Here is a 19,345-nt window from a genome sequence, read left to right on the forward strand (position 1 = left end):
AGCATGAGGTCAGAGAGTGGCACAATGAGTGTGGAAGTGGGTGACAATTCCAGTCCCTGATAAAGATGGTGGGAGGCAGATGGAGCAACAGGCAGCAGATACGTGGCATCACGTGGGTGGCAGCATCAGAATAGTGGCTGAGGCAGGTAGCTTGCAGGCAGTTTCTCTACTCCAAACTCCGCAAGTTGCGGCCACACATCAAGTGTGGCTGCCCAGTCCAGGGGATCCTCTACCTGGGGTGGTAGAGTGCTGTCCAAGTAGGCCACCACCTGCTCATTAAGGAATCCAGACTTCAGCTGCTGCTGATGGAGTTGCTACTGCTCCTACCCCCCAACTCCCCACAGCAGCAAGTGACTCTGAGGGACTCCCGGCTTCCATCACCACTGTACACTACCACGGTGCTTCTACGTCATCTGCCTTATCTTGTATCTCCTCTGGATGCTCCTGTTCCTCCTCTCTTGTCACCTGAGTGGAAAAACCACTGATTTCACCAGATTCTGCTTGTGCTCCAATGTCCTCCTCCTCCTCCAGTTCAGCCCCCACCAGACTCATGAGATGTAGTTGCCGCTTCATCCCGCAGTCCTGGTGACTGACAAATAACGTGGCCTCTTCAAATGGCCTGAGCAAACGGCAGGTGTCACACATGAGCTGCCAGTGCCTGACATAAAAGTTACACAGGGGGAGTACTCCTGTCCGCTTGCATTATCAAAAAATCATTACTGGCTTTTCTCTGTTCTTACAAGCGGTCTAACATATGGAGGCTGGAATTCCAACAGGTAGAAACATTGCATATCAGAATATGTTGGGGGAGGCCGTTCTGCCGCTGCAACCCGAGGAGGGTGTGCTTGGCTTTGTAAGAATGGCTGAAGTGCATGCACAGTTTCCTGGCCATTTTTAGAATGTCTTGCAGATGGGTGGAAGACTTGAGGAACCTGTTGACAACCTGCAGGGCGCATGGACCATCCCTCCTTGGTGCAGTGTGGACACCATGTTCCTCCCATTGTCTGTCACCATGGTTCCCATTTGCAGTTGTCGCGGAGAAAGCATCACATTGATTTCTTCTTGCATGATGCAGAACAGTTCCTGCCCTGTGTGACATCGTTTGCCCAGGCAAACCAGGTGTAGAACTGTGTGACACTGCTGTGCCCTGCACATGTATGATGGAGCAGCACTTAGACTTGTGGAGGCTGAGGTGGTGGTGGAGGAGGAGGAAGACACTGGCACAGGAGCAGCAGTTTGACAACATGGAAGACTGGGCAGGAAGCACATTCACCCAGTGGGCCATAATGGACATGTACTGGCCCTCACCGTAGTTACAGCTCCACACGTCCTCGCTGCCGTGCACCATGGAAGAAACCGATAAGCTCAAAGACACAAGCCATTAGTTCCCTGAAGGGTGCAGAGTCCACGACTTGGAATGGGAGGGACTGAAGCACCAACAACTTTGACAGGAGCACGGTCAGCTTCTGTACCTTAGGATGGCTGGACACATACAGTTATCTCTTTGTAATCCCCTCTTTCAATGAGTGCTGGTGCCATGCGTAGCGAGGAGCAGGAGCATCTGGACCGGGAGATGATGTAAAAGACAAACAGCTCCTTCCGGCAGAGTCACTGGAGCCTTGACTGGCTGAAATGGCAAGTGTGCCACTAGGTGCTGCTGCTGTTGCTGTGGCGGCAGGATGGACTTCCACATCTGAGACGCGTTTCTCCCAGGCCATTGAATGGTGACGCTGCATGTGTTGACGCAGGGCCGTGGTGCCATCGTTAGCTCCCTGGCCATGCTTCACTTTCTTTCCCGCAGATTCTGCATAAACACTCGCTTCGCTCCTCTGGTGTCTTAACAAAAAACTGCCACACCACCGAGGTGGTGATTTTATTGCCAACACTCTGTACTGACTACTAACGCCGCTGCCTCGCTGAGCCCCTATGCCACTGCTTACTTGGACCTGCAAAGTGGGGTTTGACTCACGGCCACAGTAGCGATTTGCTGCCTGACATGCAAGCTGACACCCTCTTCTCCCAACCATGATGGTTAATCTCTGGCTTCACCCGGGTCCCAAGTGCGATCGGCTACATTATCATCGATTTATGTTTCCCTGTCAACATAACCTCCCGTGCCACTCTTCACATCTCTACTTTCCCGCCTACAGCACAAAGCAGCTGATGTCTGCCCCACCTCTTAACTGCCAAGCAGCTGCTGACTGTCCTCAAAGAATTCATCCTCGCTGTTTAGTGGCGCTGAGCCCAGAACACTTAGTAGATCTCTGGCTGAGGGAAATGAACAGGACAGAGGCTGGTTGAGGACAGGTGAGCGCCCCTGACCTGCTCTTGGGCCGTGCCAACTAAGGGTTGTATCTGACGAACCCACGGACTCTTGGCTGGGGTTGTCAGATGTTATTTTGGAGGAAGTAGATGACTTAGTCAACCAATTGACAACCTTTGTGTTGTTTATCAACACACTACTGATGACACCGGCAGTTCTGGCCTCACAGAGTCATCCCTGCCGTGACGTCCCCTTACTGTGCTGCAACCTGTGCCTGCTCCACCTGCCACCTCTCTGTGTGACATATTGGTTCAACTATGTTGATCTACCAACAAAACTTGAAATTTGGGGTATACAGAAGCACAAGAACTGACACCCTGGGATAGGAGCAGAAATCACTACATAAACTATGTGGATTTTACACAGATTTCTTCCAATTCACTTCAGCAAAAAACCCCCCTGCTATTTGGGGTATACAGATCCCCCAACACTGATACCCTGGGATAGGAGCAGTTGGAAATGTCTGCTTGTTTTTATAGGGCTGTGACATCACATAAGCCTGCCAGTCGCTGATTGGCTTGCAACTTCTTCTTCCCAGAGTTCTCTGCTCCATGTAACACATTGTTTGCACCCATTTTGGTAATAAAGGAGGAAAATAAAAAAAACCTTTGTTCTTATGAATCACTGTAAACTTCGGATTCATGACAAATCAAATTTTCCCTGAAACTCGGAGCAAATTCCACTTCGTTTGAATCGATTCGCTCATCTCTAATTACAATTAGAAAATATACATTTCTGACTTGCATACAAATTAAACTTAAGAACAAACATATAGAACCAATCTTTTATGTTAACTGCCTGTATTCTCCTTTACATATTAACTCATAATGGTTCTTGCTCCAGGCTGCTATTTCCATAAATAAAAAAGTATCAAACTGTCATCAAGGATTTCATTGTTTACAGGATATTTCATGGATCTGGTATAGTGAAAGATTCAATTGACAAATCTAACTTTTGTCAGCTAAACATTATCTATTTGTGGATGGCTACCTATTAATCTATGCTGTTATCTATGCTGACCAGCAGAGGGGGATATTGTTGCATCTTGTTTTTCTTCTAGGTAGGACTTTGAAAGGCAGCCTTGGTGAGCTAGACATCTAGTAAAACAGAAGTTACTAAAGATCTACCAAGATAAAACCCATTATTACACAGACAAGAAATGCATCATGTAGACTCGAAGGTGTGGATTTTTCACAACGTTATTTGGCTTAGAGGAAAACCTTTGTTACATGAATTTTGATTCTGTTTTTGTACAACTTTATTCCATAAATAAATCCTTTCTGCATCGAGTACAGTCAGTAGTGGATTATAATATAGGCTGTAGCCCGGGGCCCATGGCCACTAAAACCACCTACCAAAAGTTATACTGAGAATGATCTTAACCCATGAAATCCACATATATCTGTTATTGCTCTCATTACACAGCCATAAGAACCATTTCAGGACCTTTGAAGGTCCAGATTTAAAACAGGCAGAGGGATGCATCCTCTATTCCTCAAGAAGCCTGATTCTAAAACCATATGTAGACCGTGAACCACATACTTGTACAAGCTATACAGTAATATTCATGCAGCCCAGGGCCCATGGCAGTCTTAACCCCTTAAGGACGCAGCCTGTTTGTACTTTAAGGCTCAGTCCTTTTTTTAAAAATTTGAACAGTGTCTTTTCCTGTGGTAATAACTTTTCATGTAGCTTTAAGATATCCATGTGATTTTGAGACTGTTTTCCCGTGAGACATTGTAGTTTATGTTAGTACTGTTATTTGGGTGTTCAGTTTCTTTTTTGGGGGCAGCAATTCAATAATTTAGGAAAAATTTGAAAAAGTGTCATATTTCAAAGTTTCAAATGTTCTTCTTTTTGGACATAAAGGCAATCCCCAATTTTTTTTTTGTAGCAACATTTTGCCATTTTTATTTCCATAATTTTACGTTTTCAAGTAAAAATTGTATTGCAATTTATCAAATATGCCAATGTAGTGACAAAAGTATTTTGCCCAACTCATGCCACTGGGGAAAAACACATCAAAAATCATTCTCCGTGTTACCCCGTTTTGGGCAATACCACATAGGCGGCAATAATCTGCAGGGTGGAGATACGCAGGGCTCAAAAGGAAATAACTTGCACTTGGATCATAGGCATTGTACTTTTTTTTTTTTTTTTTTGCATCATGAAGCATTTGTAGATGCTATTAGGGGCCAATACAGTAAAAACCCCTAAGAACTGACCCTATTTTGTAAACAACACCCCTCCGTGAATAAATCTAGAATTTTAACCCCACAGGTGGACCCCCAAAAACTGCATAATGGATAGTGCATGTTTTCCCAGGTACAGTAATACCCCATATGGGGCACTTATCTACAGGCTGGGCACATGACAGGGCTTACAAGGGAATAAGTTGTGCAAAGTACATCAGGGTTACAGCATGGTAATCTAAAAATCCAGGGGTGAAATATTTGGAAGCAATCTTTCATACAAAGTCCTGGTTTTTCTGGGCATGTCTCACAGTGATGAATGTTGTCCTTCCAAATGCTTTTTTGGAGCACACCCTGCACCTCTTTTGTGTTCTTCCCTTCTTGGCAGTTTGGGGAACTTCTCCTGGAAAATGCTGCCCTGGTACAATGCGTGATGTGGCCTTGCTTCCAGAAGTGCTGGTACTCCCCCCTTCCTGGTCTCCAAAAAGAAAGTATTTTATTACCACCTTTTGTGCTATAGTGCTATCCGCAAGTTGTGCACGATCAGCTTCTTGTACCACACCCTCGACTTACGCATGGCGTTGTATTGCTGACGCACCTGGTCCAACAAGTCCACCCCTCCCATGTACTTGTTATAATCTAAAATAAAGTCCAGCTTGGGGGTTTCTGGGACAGGGGTGGTGGGACAGGGGTGGTGGTGTGCCCATGTATTGTGGTTTATACAAGGACCTCTATTTTGTCCTTGTACTTAACACACAATATAGAGTCGCTGCATAGTGCCCTGCAATCGTGTCTTTTAAGTTTTTGCCCAAGCAACGACTTAGAGAGACTTCTCTGATTTCTGCATACAGTGCTGCATGCCGTAGTATTTCTGGAAGCGAGGCACTTGAACTGGGTAGTGCTAGTGTAGAATTTGTCCAGGTAGAGGTGGTAGCCCGGGTCCAGCAATGGGTGCACTAAATCCCACACTATCTTCCCACACTAAATCCCACACTATAATGGAGTCCAACAGCTCTGAGTCATGCCATGTCAAATTTAATTCCAGGTTGGCCCAAAAAGTTGCAGACCTGAGGGGTATAATTATCTGGGGCTACCCATGTGGCGTCAATGGAAGCTCCAGACACTTTGATAGCAGAAGTCCCAGGCACTTCAATAGCAAAAGCCCCGGGCACTTCAATCGCAGAAGTCCCAGGCACAGGAACCCTATGGTGCCTTCTTGGGGGTCCTTCCAGGTCACTGGAAGATGAGCAGGAGGATGATGATAGGTAAAAGGGGACATCATCCCCACTAGCTGACTCGGTGTCAGAATCAAGCATGTTGTATGCCTCCAACACTGTGCACCAAACTACACGGTCAAGCCGCACAGATGGAACACAAAAATAAAAAAATTATAATGTGCACCAAACTACACGGACAAGCCGCACAGATAGCACACAAAAAAAAAAATAATGTGCACCAAACAACACGGACAAGCCGTACAGATGGCACACACAAAACATAGATAAGTGCACCCAACTACGTGACGTGGTGACACAGAAGAGCCCGGGTGCCCTTGCAGTACTAGTACTGCACTGAGCGCTAATCGCAGGAGCCAGCGATGTACTAGTACGGCGCAGAGTGCCAAGGGGTTTAATCTGCCCCTGTGTACAGTTTTACATTAGTTAGATTTTTTGGAAGCATTGACTGTCTGTTACTCGAACAGACTAGAGAATGCATTGGTTATAAAGATGGAGAAATAGAATTAAAAATACATGCAGGGTCTGGTTAAGAATGTAATATGTGAAAGCAATTAGTTACTAATTGTAATAAACATATTTAAACACGTATTGCCCTGTGTAAGTAGTCAGACCAGTGACATTACCTAAAAATATACAGCCTAGGTCAGTGATGGCGAACCCAAATGCCCAAACTACAACCAAAATCCACTTATTTACCGTGAAGTGCCAACGTGGCATTTTAAGCATTAAAGGGGTATTCTCATCTTGGCATTCTCATTCAGTTTCATTCATCTTCCATATATAAACATTTCTTCAATTAGATGTTATTAAAAAAAAATGTTCCTGTGTGAAGATAATTTCTCATAAATGTAGTCATGTTGTCCCTTAGAAACGAGATAGCTTCCCCGGATACGGCCACCTCTGCTGGAGTGATTGCACAAAGAAACAAAAGGTTATTGTATATAAAATGTCTGAGAGTTACTACATGTCGCACAGCCGTCCTGTGGTTATGATCGCTGAATCCTGGCGGTCCGGCAGGACTCTATAGCGCAAGTCTGGCCACCGCTGCCAGAGTGTGACGTGGTCGTATCCGAGGAAGCTATCTGGTTTCTAAAGGACAGCATGACTACATTTATGAGAAATTATCATCACACAGGAACATTTTTTTTATTAACATCCAATTGAAGAAATGTTTACATATGGCAAATGCATTTAATTAAATGTAAATCCCCTGATGAGAATACCCCTTTAACTTACTGTTATGTGTTCTTCCACATCTTTTAATTGTATCGGCCGCCTAATGCCACTAATACAGTTGAAAGAAAGAGGGCAAATAGCTTCTCTCCAGGGTCTCTCTGTACAGGAAGAATGGTGGGTCTAGCGGGATGACCTCCAAAGATAATGCAGTTCTGTCAACACCTTCTCACATTTCCCGCAGAAGTGGCGCTTTAAAATAGCGCTGAGAGCAGCATCTCTTAAGTTGCCTGCTCCTTTAACGGCATGGTGCGCCGTGCCCTAGTGCGGTGCGCCGAGATAAATGTTAATATAACTTATAAATCTCTGATACTGGGTTTATTCGACTAATGAAAATATGCTCCGGCACCAGCTCACCCTGAGCTGGTGCCATGTATCTGTGTGTAAGAACTACCACTTTTAAGTGGTAGGTTTCCTTTAAGATGCTTACATATGCTAATACTCTGCATTAAGTATCATAATAATAATTCCTTTACTTATATAGCGCACACAAATTCCACAGCGCTACATTGTGTTTAATTTGTGATGTAAACGTGATGTTAACGCACCATGTAAACTAAGCTCTCATGCAGCGTTTGATTTGCCTTTAGGCTCCTTTCACATGAACGACCCATATATCATGAACAATAGGAAGTATTATTATATCCATTTGGTTACTTTCTGTGAAAAGTCAAAAGAACATCAAGAGAAAGTATTAAAGAGAACCCGTCATGCAAAATAACCCCCCTAAACTAAATATATTTTCATAAACTGCCATTAGAGAGCATTGCCTGTATCCCTTCATTGTCCCTCTACATGCCTGTAAACCTAAGCAATGAGGTCCTAAAGCTGTATGCAAATGACTTGTGAAATGTCCAATGAAGCATTAGCATATTCAAGCTGTCCACTCTATTCATGAGTGGGAGGCACAGCCACACCCCCAGTGCTTGACTGACAGCCTGTATAATGATGTGAGGCTGTATAATGATGTGAGGCTGTATAATGATGTGAGGCTGTATAATGCTGTGCTTCCTGGTGCTGGTGGCCACGCCCCTGCAGCCTGTGTGTGTGTGTTTAGGAGAGATACAGCAGCTCCAGGCAGCCATGTTACAGCAGAACATGTCAGATTCATGTATAGCTGATGTCTGTGTCTCTGTGTATTAGGAGGATGCAGCTTGTCAGCAGATGACATACACACACCAGCAATGCTTTACTATACATTACACACAGACATGAGCAGGGGGAGGAGAGGGGAGGGGTAACAGGGGTGACATCACTGCCTCTGACCATGTGACCAGCCTCATTTACATGATAAAAAATAGATGATTTTACAATGAATAATGTATGAAATAACTAGATAAAGGCTGTTATGGATCCTTGTGAGCTGCTCCAACAGGTAGAGGTGACAGGACAAGTTACACAGACCTGATGACAGGTGTCCTTTAAAAGTATTTCACAGCAAACAGACTTGCAATCTTCACTTTTGCCTAGGCCTTAAAGTTTGCCATTTGCCACTTCTCCAAATGTTTTCTTGTTACCTCATTTACATCAAAGATAAAGGGGCATATGATAGCTCTGCCGCTGCTCCAGTACAGCTGGACACATCAAGACGAGAGCCTGCATAGCATTTATTTTTATGCCAGAAATAACTGCAGCTGGCAAATTTTCACGTATTAAAATTCCCTCTGCCCTCCATAGTGCCCAGGGCCAGATTAATTTGAGGTTCTCCAGCGGTATGGAGCACCTCAAATTGGATGGGGCCCACCCAGGGGTGCACCTAGCCTTTCTGCTGCCTGAGGCGAGCTATAGAAAAACGCCCCCCCACACCTCTATACATGTAAAATATCAAGGAGTGTCAGGACCAGACCCAATCATATTGGTTAAATGTGAAAATAAAGCAATGCAAAATACATAGAGCTTCCCTCCATGTACTATATAATACACACAGCAAGCTTCCACAAAGAACAATATACATAAAACAATCCGCCATATAATATAAAATCAATACAGCATGCCGCCATATAATATAAAATCAATACAGCGTGCCGCCATATACCATATAATACATACAGCGTGCCGCCATAAAATATAAAATCAATACAGCGTGCCGCCATATACCATATAATACATACAGCGTGCCGCCATATACCATATAATACATAAGGCGTGCCGCCATATACCATATAATACATACAGCGTGCCGCCATATACCATATAATACATACAGCGTGCCGCCATATACCATATAATACATACAGCGTGCTGCCATATACCATATAATCCATACAGCCTGCCGCCATATACCATATAATCCATACAGCCTGCCGCCATATACCATATAATACATACAGTGTGCCGCCATATACCATATAATCCATACAACCTGCCGCCACATACCATATAATACATACAGCGTGCCGCCATATACCATATAATACATACAGCGTGCTGCCATATACTGAATAATACATATAACCTGCCGCCACATACCATATAATACATACAGCGTGCCGCCACATACCATATAATACATACAGCGTGCCGCCACATACCATATAATACATACAGCGTGCCGCCATATACCACATAATACATACAGCATGCCCCCATATACCATATAATACATACAGCATGCCGCTCAGGTCCGTCGGAGATCACCTTCTTCTTCCCAGTGTATGTGAGTGCATGTCCTGCGACACAATTTGAATTTGAAATCCCACGCTTAGTCCGAATCAGTCGGGTTGTCCGGCGGCCACGCCCCCCAATTTGTGTCACATGAAAGTCGGTGGAAATAGTCTGGAAACCCGACGGAAATGCAGTGTGCGGACGCTTAGTAAATGTGCCCCATAGTGATGTGACAGCACAGAAGGTTAATACACACACAGTGATGTCACAGAGCAGGGGGTTCATACACAGCCAGATCTTGTTGCAGTGAACACAGCAGATCTTTGATTGCAAATAATCTTTTTAAGAGCATTCAGAAAATCTTGTGTGCAAGCTTTGTGGCGAGTGTGCATTGTTCCGAAGTGTGTGCAGTGTCCAAAGTGGGATTTAGGATTAAGGGACTTAGGTTTGAAGGACTTTAGCAGGTAACTGCTGTATTTTTGTGTTACTTTGTGTAACTGCTGTTTCAAGGCTGCGGGCAACTGACAATATGGAGCAAAGTTTGCTGCTCCTGGAGCACAAACTTTCCTGGGAAGATGGGTGTGGGGATGGAAGTATAGAGGTGCAGAGTGAGGGGGAAGCTAGTTGGGTAACATGTAGAAGGTGGGGAAGAGGGAAGAGTTGCAGGGAGTCTAGTCCTGATTTGGTGCACCCCAATAAGTTTGGCTGGCAGATGAGGGGGATATCAGCTCTGGGGTAGCAATGCTGCAGCAAGACATGGCCTCTAGCAACCAGGGGACTGTTTGTTCCAGTAAGAAGGATAATGGGAGCACAGGCAAGGTCAGACAGGTAGTGGGAGATTCAATTATTAGGGGAACAGACAGGGCAATATGTCACAAAGACCGTGCATACTGAATAGTGGGGCACATTTATCAAGCTGACAGAATATTTCTAGTTGCCGATGTCAACCAATCACAGCTCAGCTTTCATTTTACCAGTGCTCATGAATATTTTAAAGGGGAGCTGTGATTACTTGCCATGGGCAGCTAAATTATAGTCTTTTTAGAAATGATCATATAAATAAAAAAGGGGGAGACTTTGTTTATATGTGAAATCTTGCCTCAAGCCTGTCCTGCAAGATGACATCAGTGACGCAAATGAAAATGTGGAGTCCCTATGGGTGGAGATATGGGGAGGGAAAAAGAATAATAAAATATTACTAGGGGTTTGTTATAAGGCCCCAAATATAATGAAGGCATCAGAGGAAATGCTGATAAGGCAAATGGATGTGGCTTCAAAGCATGGTGAAGTACTTGGGGGACTTCAATTACCCAGATATTGACTGGGGGCAGAAACCTGCAGGTCCTTCAAAGGTAGCAGGTTTTTGTCAACAACAAAAGACAATTACCTGTCGCAACTAGTCCTGGAGCCAACAAGAGAGGGGGCACTGCTGTACCTTATCCTAACCAACAGACGCGATAGGGTATCAAAATTACAGGTTTTGCGGGACCCTGGGTAATAGTGATCATAATATCATTGATTTTGTATTACGCTTTTCTAAGAGCGTTAGGGAAGGGGCAACCAACACTCTAAACTTCAGGAGGGCAAATTTTCAGCAACTAAGGGAAGACCTTATAGGCATAAACTGGGGCAATGTTTTCAAAGACAAAACCCCCCCTGAAATGGGAATTTTTCTCATATATTCTAAAAAAGTCCTGTGAGAAACAAATACCATATGGAAAAAGAGGAACAAGAAAAAGCCAATGTGGCTAACTAGTCGTGTAAGGAAAACAATAAGCGAGAAAGATAAGGCATTTAAGGTGCTAAAACGTGAAGGTAGCTGTGAGGCATTACAGGGTCATAGAGAAAAAAATAAATCCTGTAAAAAGCAGATAAAGGCCGCAAAAATAGAGACTGAGAGAAAGCAAAAATAATCACAAATTATTTTTCATGTATATAAATGATAAGATACTAAAAACGGAGAGTGTGGGTCCCCTTAGAAATAACATGGGGGTCATGGTGGAAGGAGATGAGAAAAGGGCCAATCTACTGAATGTTGCCTTCTCAACTGTCTTTGCCCAGGAAAATCCCCTGGTGGAAGACACAATGAGGAATGATGTAAATTCTCTTTAGAATGTCAAAAGTTTAACCCAGGAGGCGCCGCCTCACAACCACTAAGATAGATAAATCACCTGGGCCAGATGGCATACACCCCCGGGTTCTACATGAACTATGTACCGTGATAGACAGACTGTTATTTTTAATATTTGAAGATTCCCTGAGGACTGGTTACGTTCCACAGGACTGTCGCATAGCAAATGTGGTACAAATATACAGTAAAGGATCAAAAGACTCAGAAACGTGTGAGTCTGACTTCTGTGGTGGGGAAAATATTTGAGGGGTTTGTTAGAGATGCTATCCTGGAGTATAGCTCTCACTGTACATAACCTTATAACCCAGCATCAGCATTGGTTTATGAGAGATCGGTCCTGTCAGACTAATCTGATTGGTTTCTATGAGGAATTAAGTTCCAGACTGGATCTGGGGGACGCTGTGGATATTGTATATCTGGACATTTCAAAGGCATTTGACATCGTGCCGCATAAAAGGTTGGTACATAAAATGAGACTGGAGGGACTAGGGGAAAATCTGTGTAATTGGGTAGGTAATTGGCTTAGTGATAGAAAAAAGAGGGTGGTCATTAATAGCAAATTCTCAGATTGGGTTGACGTTACCAGTGCAGTGCCCCAGGGGTCAGTATTGGGGCCACTTCTTTTTAATATTTTTATTAATGAGCTTGTACACGGTCAATGTGCAGATGATACTAAGCTGTGTAAAGTAATAAATACTGAGGTCGATAGTTTAGTATTACAGGGGGATTTGTGGAAGCTTGAGGAGTGGGCAGTGAAATGGTTGATGAGGTTTAATGTAGATAAATGTAAAGTTATGCACTTGGGCCATGGAAACAAAAAGTATAATTTTGTTTTAAACAGTCAATTACTTGGTAAAACTGGAGCTGAAAAGGACTTGGGGGTATTGGTGGATGGTAAACTTAATTTTAGTGACCAGAGCCAGGCGGTTGCTGCTAAAGCAATTAAAATCATGGGATGTATCAAGAGAGGAATTTATTCTCATGATAAAGACATAGTTTTGCCCTTATACAAATCCCTGGTCAGACCACATATGGAATATTGTGTACAGTTTTGGGCACCAGTGTATATAAAGGACATAGGAGAACTGGAACGGGTGCAGAGGAGAGCAACCAAGATTATTAGGGGAATGGGGGGACTAGAATACAATGACAGATTACAAAATTTGGGATTATTCCGTTTAGAAAAAAGACGACTGAAGGGAGACCTCATTACAATGTACAAATACCTGAACGGGCAGTAGAAGGATCTCTCCAAAGATCTTTTTATACCTAGGCCTGTGACCAGGACAAGGGGGCATCCTCTACGCCTAGAGGAGAGGCGATTCTACCATTAACATAGACAAAGGTTCTTTACTGTAAGAGCAGTGAGACTGTGGAACTCTCTGCAGCAGGAGGTTGTTATGGGGGACTCTATGTACATGTTCAAGAGAGACCTGGATGCCTTTCTGGAGAGAAAAAAAATCACGGGTTATGGGGATAAAACATTTATTTAATTCTTAAAGGTTGGACTTGATGGACTTGCGTCTTTTTCCGGCCTTATATAATATGATATTATGATACTATGACTATGATCAATAAGAACATGCTGAAAACCATAACAATAACTGATGACAATAACCCCACACCCCAATGCTGGCTCACTGTGGACACTGAATATAACAGTAATAGAGGATATTCTTGTAGTTGTAAATGATATTTAGTTTTTAGAAGACATATTGATTATTGCTATTAGAATGCTTCCAGATTATGATGAAATGCAAATGTGATCCTGTTTTTTCTATACTAAACAAAAGTTGACACATTTTAGCTGACAGGTACAACCATATATACAGAGAGAATGGGCAACATTTATTAACCCCTTTGGGACGCAGCCAGTGTGTACGTTAAGACTCAGCCCTTCTTTTAAATCTGGCCAGCATCTCTTCTGGTAATATAGAGGTTATAACTTTAAAACACCTAAACTTATCTAACTGCTTTTGAGATTGTTTTCTTGTTTTTTGGGGTAAAATTCAGCCATTTAAGAAAATATTTAAAATTACAATTTTCATGGTTAAAGAGAACCCGTCATGCAAAATAACCCCCTAAACTAAATATATTTTCATAAACTGTCATTAGAGAGCATTGCCTCTATCCCTTCATTGTCCCTCTACATGCCTGTAAACCTAAGCAATGAGGTCCTAAAGCTGTATGCAAATGACCTGTGAAATGTCCAATGAGTCATTAGCATATTCATGCTGTCCAGCTTATTCATGAGTGGGAGGCACAGACACACCCCCAGTGCTTGACTGACATCTGCTCCATGTAATGGCTGCTCTGCAACATGTGCTTGCTGGTGGCTACGCCTCCTGCAGCCTGTGTGTGCATGTGTGTGTGTGTGTATAGGAGAGATACAACAGCCCCAGGCAGCCATGTATATAGCAGAACATGTCAGGTACATGTGTAGCTGATGTCTGTGTATTCGGAGGATGCAGCATGTCAGCAGATGCAGCACACACACTAGCAATGCTGTACTATACATTACACACAGACATGAGCAGGGAGAGGGGAGGGGGAACACGGGTGACATCACTGCCTCTGACCATGTGACCAGCCTAATTTACATAATAAAGAATAGATGATTTTATAATGATTAATGTATGAAATGACTAGATAAAGGCTGGGGTGGGATTCTTGTGAGCTGCACTAACAGGTAGTAGTGAAAGGACTAGTGACACAGACCTGATGACAGGTGTCCTTTAAAAATTTTCTACTTTTTAGACAAAAAGAAATATCACATTTTTTTTGTAGAAAACTTGTTTGGTTATTTCTTACAGAAGGATTATAGTTTTATTAGCAAGTTCTCAGATTTTGAAGATATTTGAAAGCTATGTTTGGTGATGGATTTAGTTTGAAAGTGCCTTTCAGAGGCTTATATAATATAAACCCCCACAAATTTTTATTCTCATTTAGACCTTAAAGATACACATTCAGAGGGTATTAGAGGTAAAAATACACCCTCAAATTTTGGGCTGTTTCTCCCAAGTATGACAATACCTCACAATACATGTAAAGTTCGACTGTTTCTGTGCACAGCAATCTCCAGAAGTTAGTTTGGGAAACTACACGCCGCAAAGAAATTACAGTATCTAGGGTTCCACTTGGCATTTAAACCCCTGAAATTCTGGCCCAAATTAAAATCCAAAGTTAATGTTGGAGCAGTGCAGGGGGGGCCAGATTCATGAAGAACGGGTACCACAAATCATGAATCTGGTGCCCACTGCACACTACATAGTGCACTCCATAGTGCAGTTTGCACCAATATGTTTCTTTCTCTTAAGCACCAAATACATCATGGAGGTCTGTTCAGTCATTATTTACCCTGTATCACTTTATGATATGCATAGCTATATACTTCTATATGCTGTTAACTTCCTACAACCTCTGTGGGTTTTCCTCAGTCCTGCCAGTCTCGGGCAGGGTTTATGCGGAAGGAAGAGAGCTGGTTGACTGACGTAGGGTTGGCTGAGACTGCTGGAGACAGCGTGGATAAACAAACTGAAACAGGATCCGTTCTCTATACTTGTAGCTTATACCGACGTGTGCTGGAGAGGAAGAGACATTTACTCTGGACAACATGTACTTTGACTTTTCCACTGAAGAGCTAGTACTTTAGTTGCTCCTCTCGGGGAAGAAGTTTTGACTTTAAATTTAATAGATTCTTTGAAGATCACTGCTGTTAGTGGGATTTTACAGAAAAATCATGCCCCACACATCCTCTAATACTTGTTTTACCTTGTACAGAAACTTGCTTAGGATTTAACCAGTGCTGTATGCATGCAAGGACTACAACCAAGGCTGCCTGCAAAAATAATTTTTTACTACTACTGGACCAGCAATTCTTCTATCTCGCCTGTATAAGGCACAATGCAGGTGCCACCAAGAAGTTCTTCTCCTCAGAGAAATGCCATTCGCATATCTCCACGTGGATCCCCCAGGACTTCCCCACGGAGTTCTCCTCTCAGTTCTCCACGTAATTCACCACGTAATTCACCTCTACTTCTACGCAAACTTCTCATGAGCCGGAATAATCGAATGCAGAGAAGATTTACAGTTGCCCATGCGCCCTGGTAAATGCGCTTTTCATATATACTTAGTAAGCTATTTACTGTTATAAAGGGTATTTGTCCTATGACTGACCTCACACCTACTATGTGATCACAGGACTTTACCATGGGAAAGAGCTGGGTGCATTTTGTTGATAAAAGATGAGCATAGTGACCGTTATAGATGCAGGGAACCTTGCATCTGAATAGCTTGATACTATTTCTTTACAAAAATTAATATTTTTTTAGATGTTTCATTAAAATGCGGGAATCTCTGATAGTTTCTTAAAATGGACACACAGGTTATATACATTCAAGTCGATCTCTTTCTTTTTAGAGAATTACCGTAGTTGTATTAATTTGTCTCTTATTTTTCTCCATATTTTGCACAGCATTGAGTAACTAAACAAAAGGACTTACAATTTAGCAAAGCCTGTACTTGTTCAAAGTTTTTGTTGTAACTTGATTTACCGTAGCTAAAATACATTCAAAGGCTATTTTGACAGTTATTTTACTGACATACGACAAAGCCTGCAGTCCCATTTTCCTTGCTATAAAATTCCTGTGTAATTTGCTACATTTGCGACTTCTATTGATGACAGTTCCATTGTAATCTAGTTAGTTTGCAGGCCAAATCTGACCATTTTGACTATCATTATCTACAGTGTTGTATTGTGGGGTTTCAATTTTCATATCAACAAAGTTGCATCGCAGCAGTAGCCACATTTAAGTAATTGTTTTGCATGTACATTTATGCTGGAATATTATCAGAACTTATTGTAAATAACTACTAATGTTAATAACTATCCATTGGTTAAGACATTAGTAACTGATACCTCATGTGCAGCTTTGTCGGTGCACTTCTATATCATGGACAGAGCAGGAAGCAGAATACTCCATTTGTAGTGTATCAAGCAGAAATGGAGGACTTGATTTTATGGTGTTTAGTTTTTCTGAAGATGGTTGGGTATATTCAGTATCTGCTGCTGTGGGAAGCAACACGTTTAACTGTTTGATTCTACTAAAATTATAGTACCTTTCCAAAATGGAAGTTCCTGAATAGTTTTATATTGTCAAAGGTTCCATTAGACCTCATTTGTTAGGCCTCATGCTCACAACTATATATGGGGCTGTGAGTTGGTCATATTTCATATAGCTCACAGCCCCCATTGAATTTTTTTAGACACTGTCAAGGTGTGTTGAGGCCACCGTGTCTCACTGCACTGCCTACATGCCACGCTTCAAAAGATCTGGCCGCGCTTCAAAATATAAAAGTTGGTCCTATTCCTGTCTAGATTTGCAATTGGGACTTGGAATACCTGGCCATGTTGGACATTGTTTGCATCCTGGATTTTGAAGTCTGTCGTGTGCATGTAGCCTTGGGTAAAATCCCCATATATCTACTTTCTATCAGTGATATACTAGTGTTTCAACTATACTGTGTTTCAACTATACTGTGGTCAGTCATGGATCTTTTTATTCCATATTATAGTCATATATTTTGTCACGGTTCGACTGGGCGAACCATCAGAGAGTCTCTGTAGAAAGAGTCTGTGGACCCTCTGGACCACCGCGAGGGTTCGTAGTATGCTCACGGTGGCAGCCGAGCAGGAACCGTCTGAGCCTGGGATGACAGCAGGAGTGTCCTTTGGCCGAAAGACAGACTCTGATAACTTGCTCAGACTCCCCTGCAAGCAGTATGGCCTTGGGAGGCCGGAGCAGCACTGGTAAGCCACGGAGGCTGGATAGGCCCTTGGAAGCAGCACTGGGAAGCTGCAGAGGCTGGGGTGGCTCCTGGGAATCTGGAGCAGCACTGGAAAGCTGCAGAGGCTGGGGTGGCTCTTGGGAGGCCTCAGCAGCACTGGGAAGCTGCAGAGGCTGAGGTGGCTCTTGGGAAGCCAGAGCAGCACTGGGAAGCTGTGGAAGCTGGGTTGGCCCTTGGGAAGTCGGAGCAGCACTGGGAAGCTGCGGAGGCTGGGTTGGCCTTCGGGAGGCCGGAGCAGCAGTGGGAAGCTGTGGAGGCTGGGTTGGCCCCTGGAAACCCGGAGCAGCACTGAGAAGCTGTGGAGGCTGGGTTGGCCCTTGGGAGGCCGTAGCAGCACTGGTAAGCCGCAGAGGCTGGATAGGCCCTTGGGAGGCTGGAGCAGCACTGGGAAGCTGCAGAGGCTGGGGTGGCTCTTGGGAAGCCAGAGCAGCTGTGGAAGCTGGGTTGGCCCTTGGGAAGTCGGAGCAGCACTGGGAAGCTGCGTAGGCTGGGTTGGCCTTCGGGAGGCCGGAGCAGCAGTGGGAAGCTGCGGAGGCTGAGTTGGTCCCTGGAAGCACGGAGCAGCACTGAGAAGCTGTGGAGGCTGGGTTGGCCCTTGGGAGGCCGTAGCAGCACTGGTAAGACGCAGAGGCTGGATAGGCCCTTGGGAGGCGGGAGCAGCACTGGGAAGCTGCAGAGGCTCGGTTGGCCCTTGGGAGGCGGGAGCAGCACTGGGAAGCTGCAGAGGCTCGGTTGGCCCTTGGGAGGCGGGAGCAGCACTGGGAAGCTGCAAAGGTTGGGTTTGCCCTTGGGAAGCCGGAGCAGCACTGGGAAGCAGCAGAGGTTAGTTTGTTAGGCATAGAAAATTCGGGTCTAGACTCTACTGCCGGGGAAGACTGGAGCAGCAACAGGAGAAGTCGCAGGAGCCTGAAGCTGGAAGTCAATCATCCGTCGAAGAGTGGTAGCGAGTTTATCTAGAAGTTCTGCTCAGGCAAAAATGCTCGGAAAATCAGCCACTAGCTGGAGGCGGGACCTCTGGATGCCAGGACCTCTGGATCGCAGGACCTCAGGATGACCACCAGGATACAGGACCGGCGCCACAGGAATACAGGAACGCCACAGGAATACAGGAATGCCACAGAAATACAGGAACTCGGAGGAACACTGGAGTACAGATACACGGAGGAATCCTGGGAACGCTGGAATACAAGGAAACTCAGGGCTTTCACTTCAGCGAAAAGACTTGGAGATCCGGCAGAGAGTAAAGGGAGGTGCCGGATTATAAGGGCGAGCCGGATTAGCCAGCCCCAATCAGAGGGACCCTAGCCCTTTAAATCCTAAAGAGCCGGCGCGCGTGCCCTAGTGAGCGGGGACGCATGCAGCCGAGTCAGGCACCAGGATTGCGGCCTAGTCGGGACCGGAACCGAGCCAGGAGAGGTAAGTCCGGTTAGGGGGTAACCGTGCCACCAGGAAGGGTACGGGTGTACCCGCGATCCGTTACAAGGATCGCAGGTATGGCCATGACATATTTCAGTATAACTGGATAGATGAAGCACTCCCCCTTTTTCTGTAATGGATTATTTTGGAATCCATGCAACTAGTTGAAGTCTGAGTGTCTCACAGACTAAAAAAGGAGAATAAAGGAATTCAAAGTACTATGCAGCGGACCTCAACTGGCAAATATCAAAATGAACTGGTATACAGCAAATTTATATCTCAGGTAGGATAGTAAGCTAAACTTGACCATGTCAAAAACGTTACTCAATAATTCAGTTAAAACAACTTACGTCTAGGCCAA

General features: G+C 44.2%; 1 protein-coding gene across 4 annotated transcripts in view; it reads left to right on the forward strand.

The window, feature by feature from the left end:
• Positions 1-19,345, forward strand: part of PDE4C (phosphodiesterase 4C) — a 487,758-nt gene that overhangs the window by 222,834 nt on the left and 245,579 nt on the right. The window contains exon 1 of one of the 4 annotated variants that reach the window (XM_072113912.1): positions 15,376-15,827. The exons of the other annotated variants lie outside the window; for them this stretch is intronic. Coding sequence (XP_071970013.1) covers positions 15,625-15,827 — 203 coding nt within the window. The 5' untranslated portion in view covers positions 15,376-15,624. Of the gene's footprint in view, positions 1-15,375; positions 15,828-19,345 lie in introns of those variants that run through there. 4 annotated transcript variants of the gene reach the window in all.

The sequence above is a fragment of the Engystomops pustulosus genome, chromosome 1 (assembly GCF_040894005.1).
Source record: "Engystomops pustulosus chromosome 1, aEngPut4.maternal, whole genome shotgun sequence".
In the NCBI taxonomy this organism is placed as follows: Eukaryota; Metazoa; Chordata; class Amphibia; order Anura; family Leptodactylidae; genus Engystomops; species Engystomops pustulosus.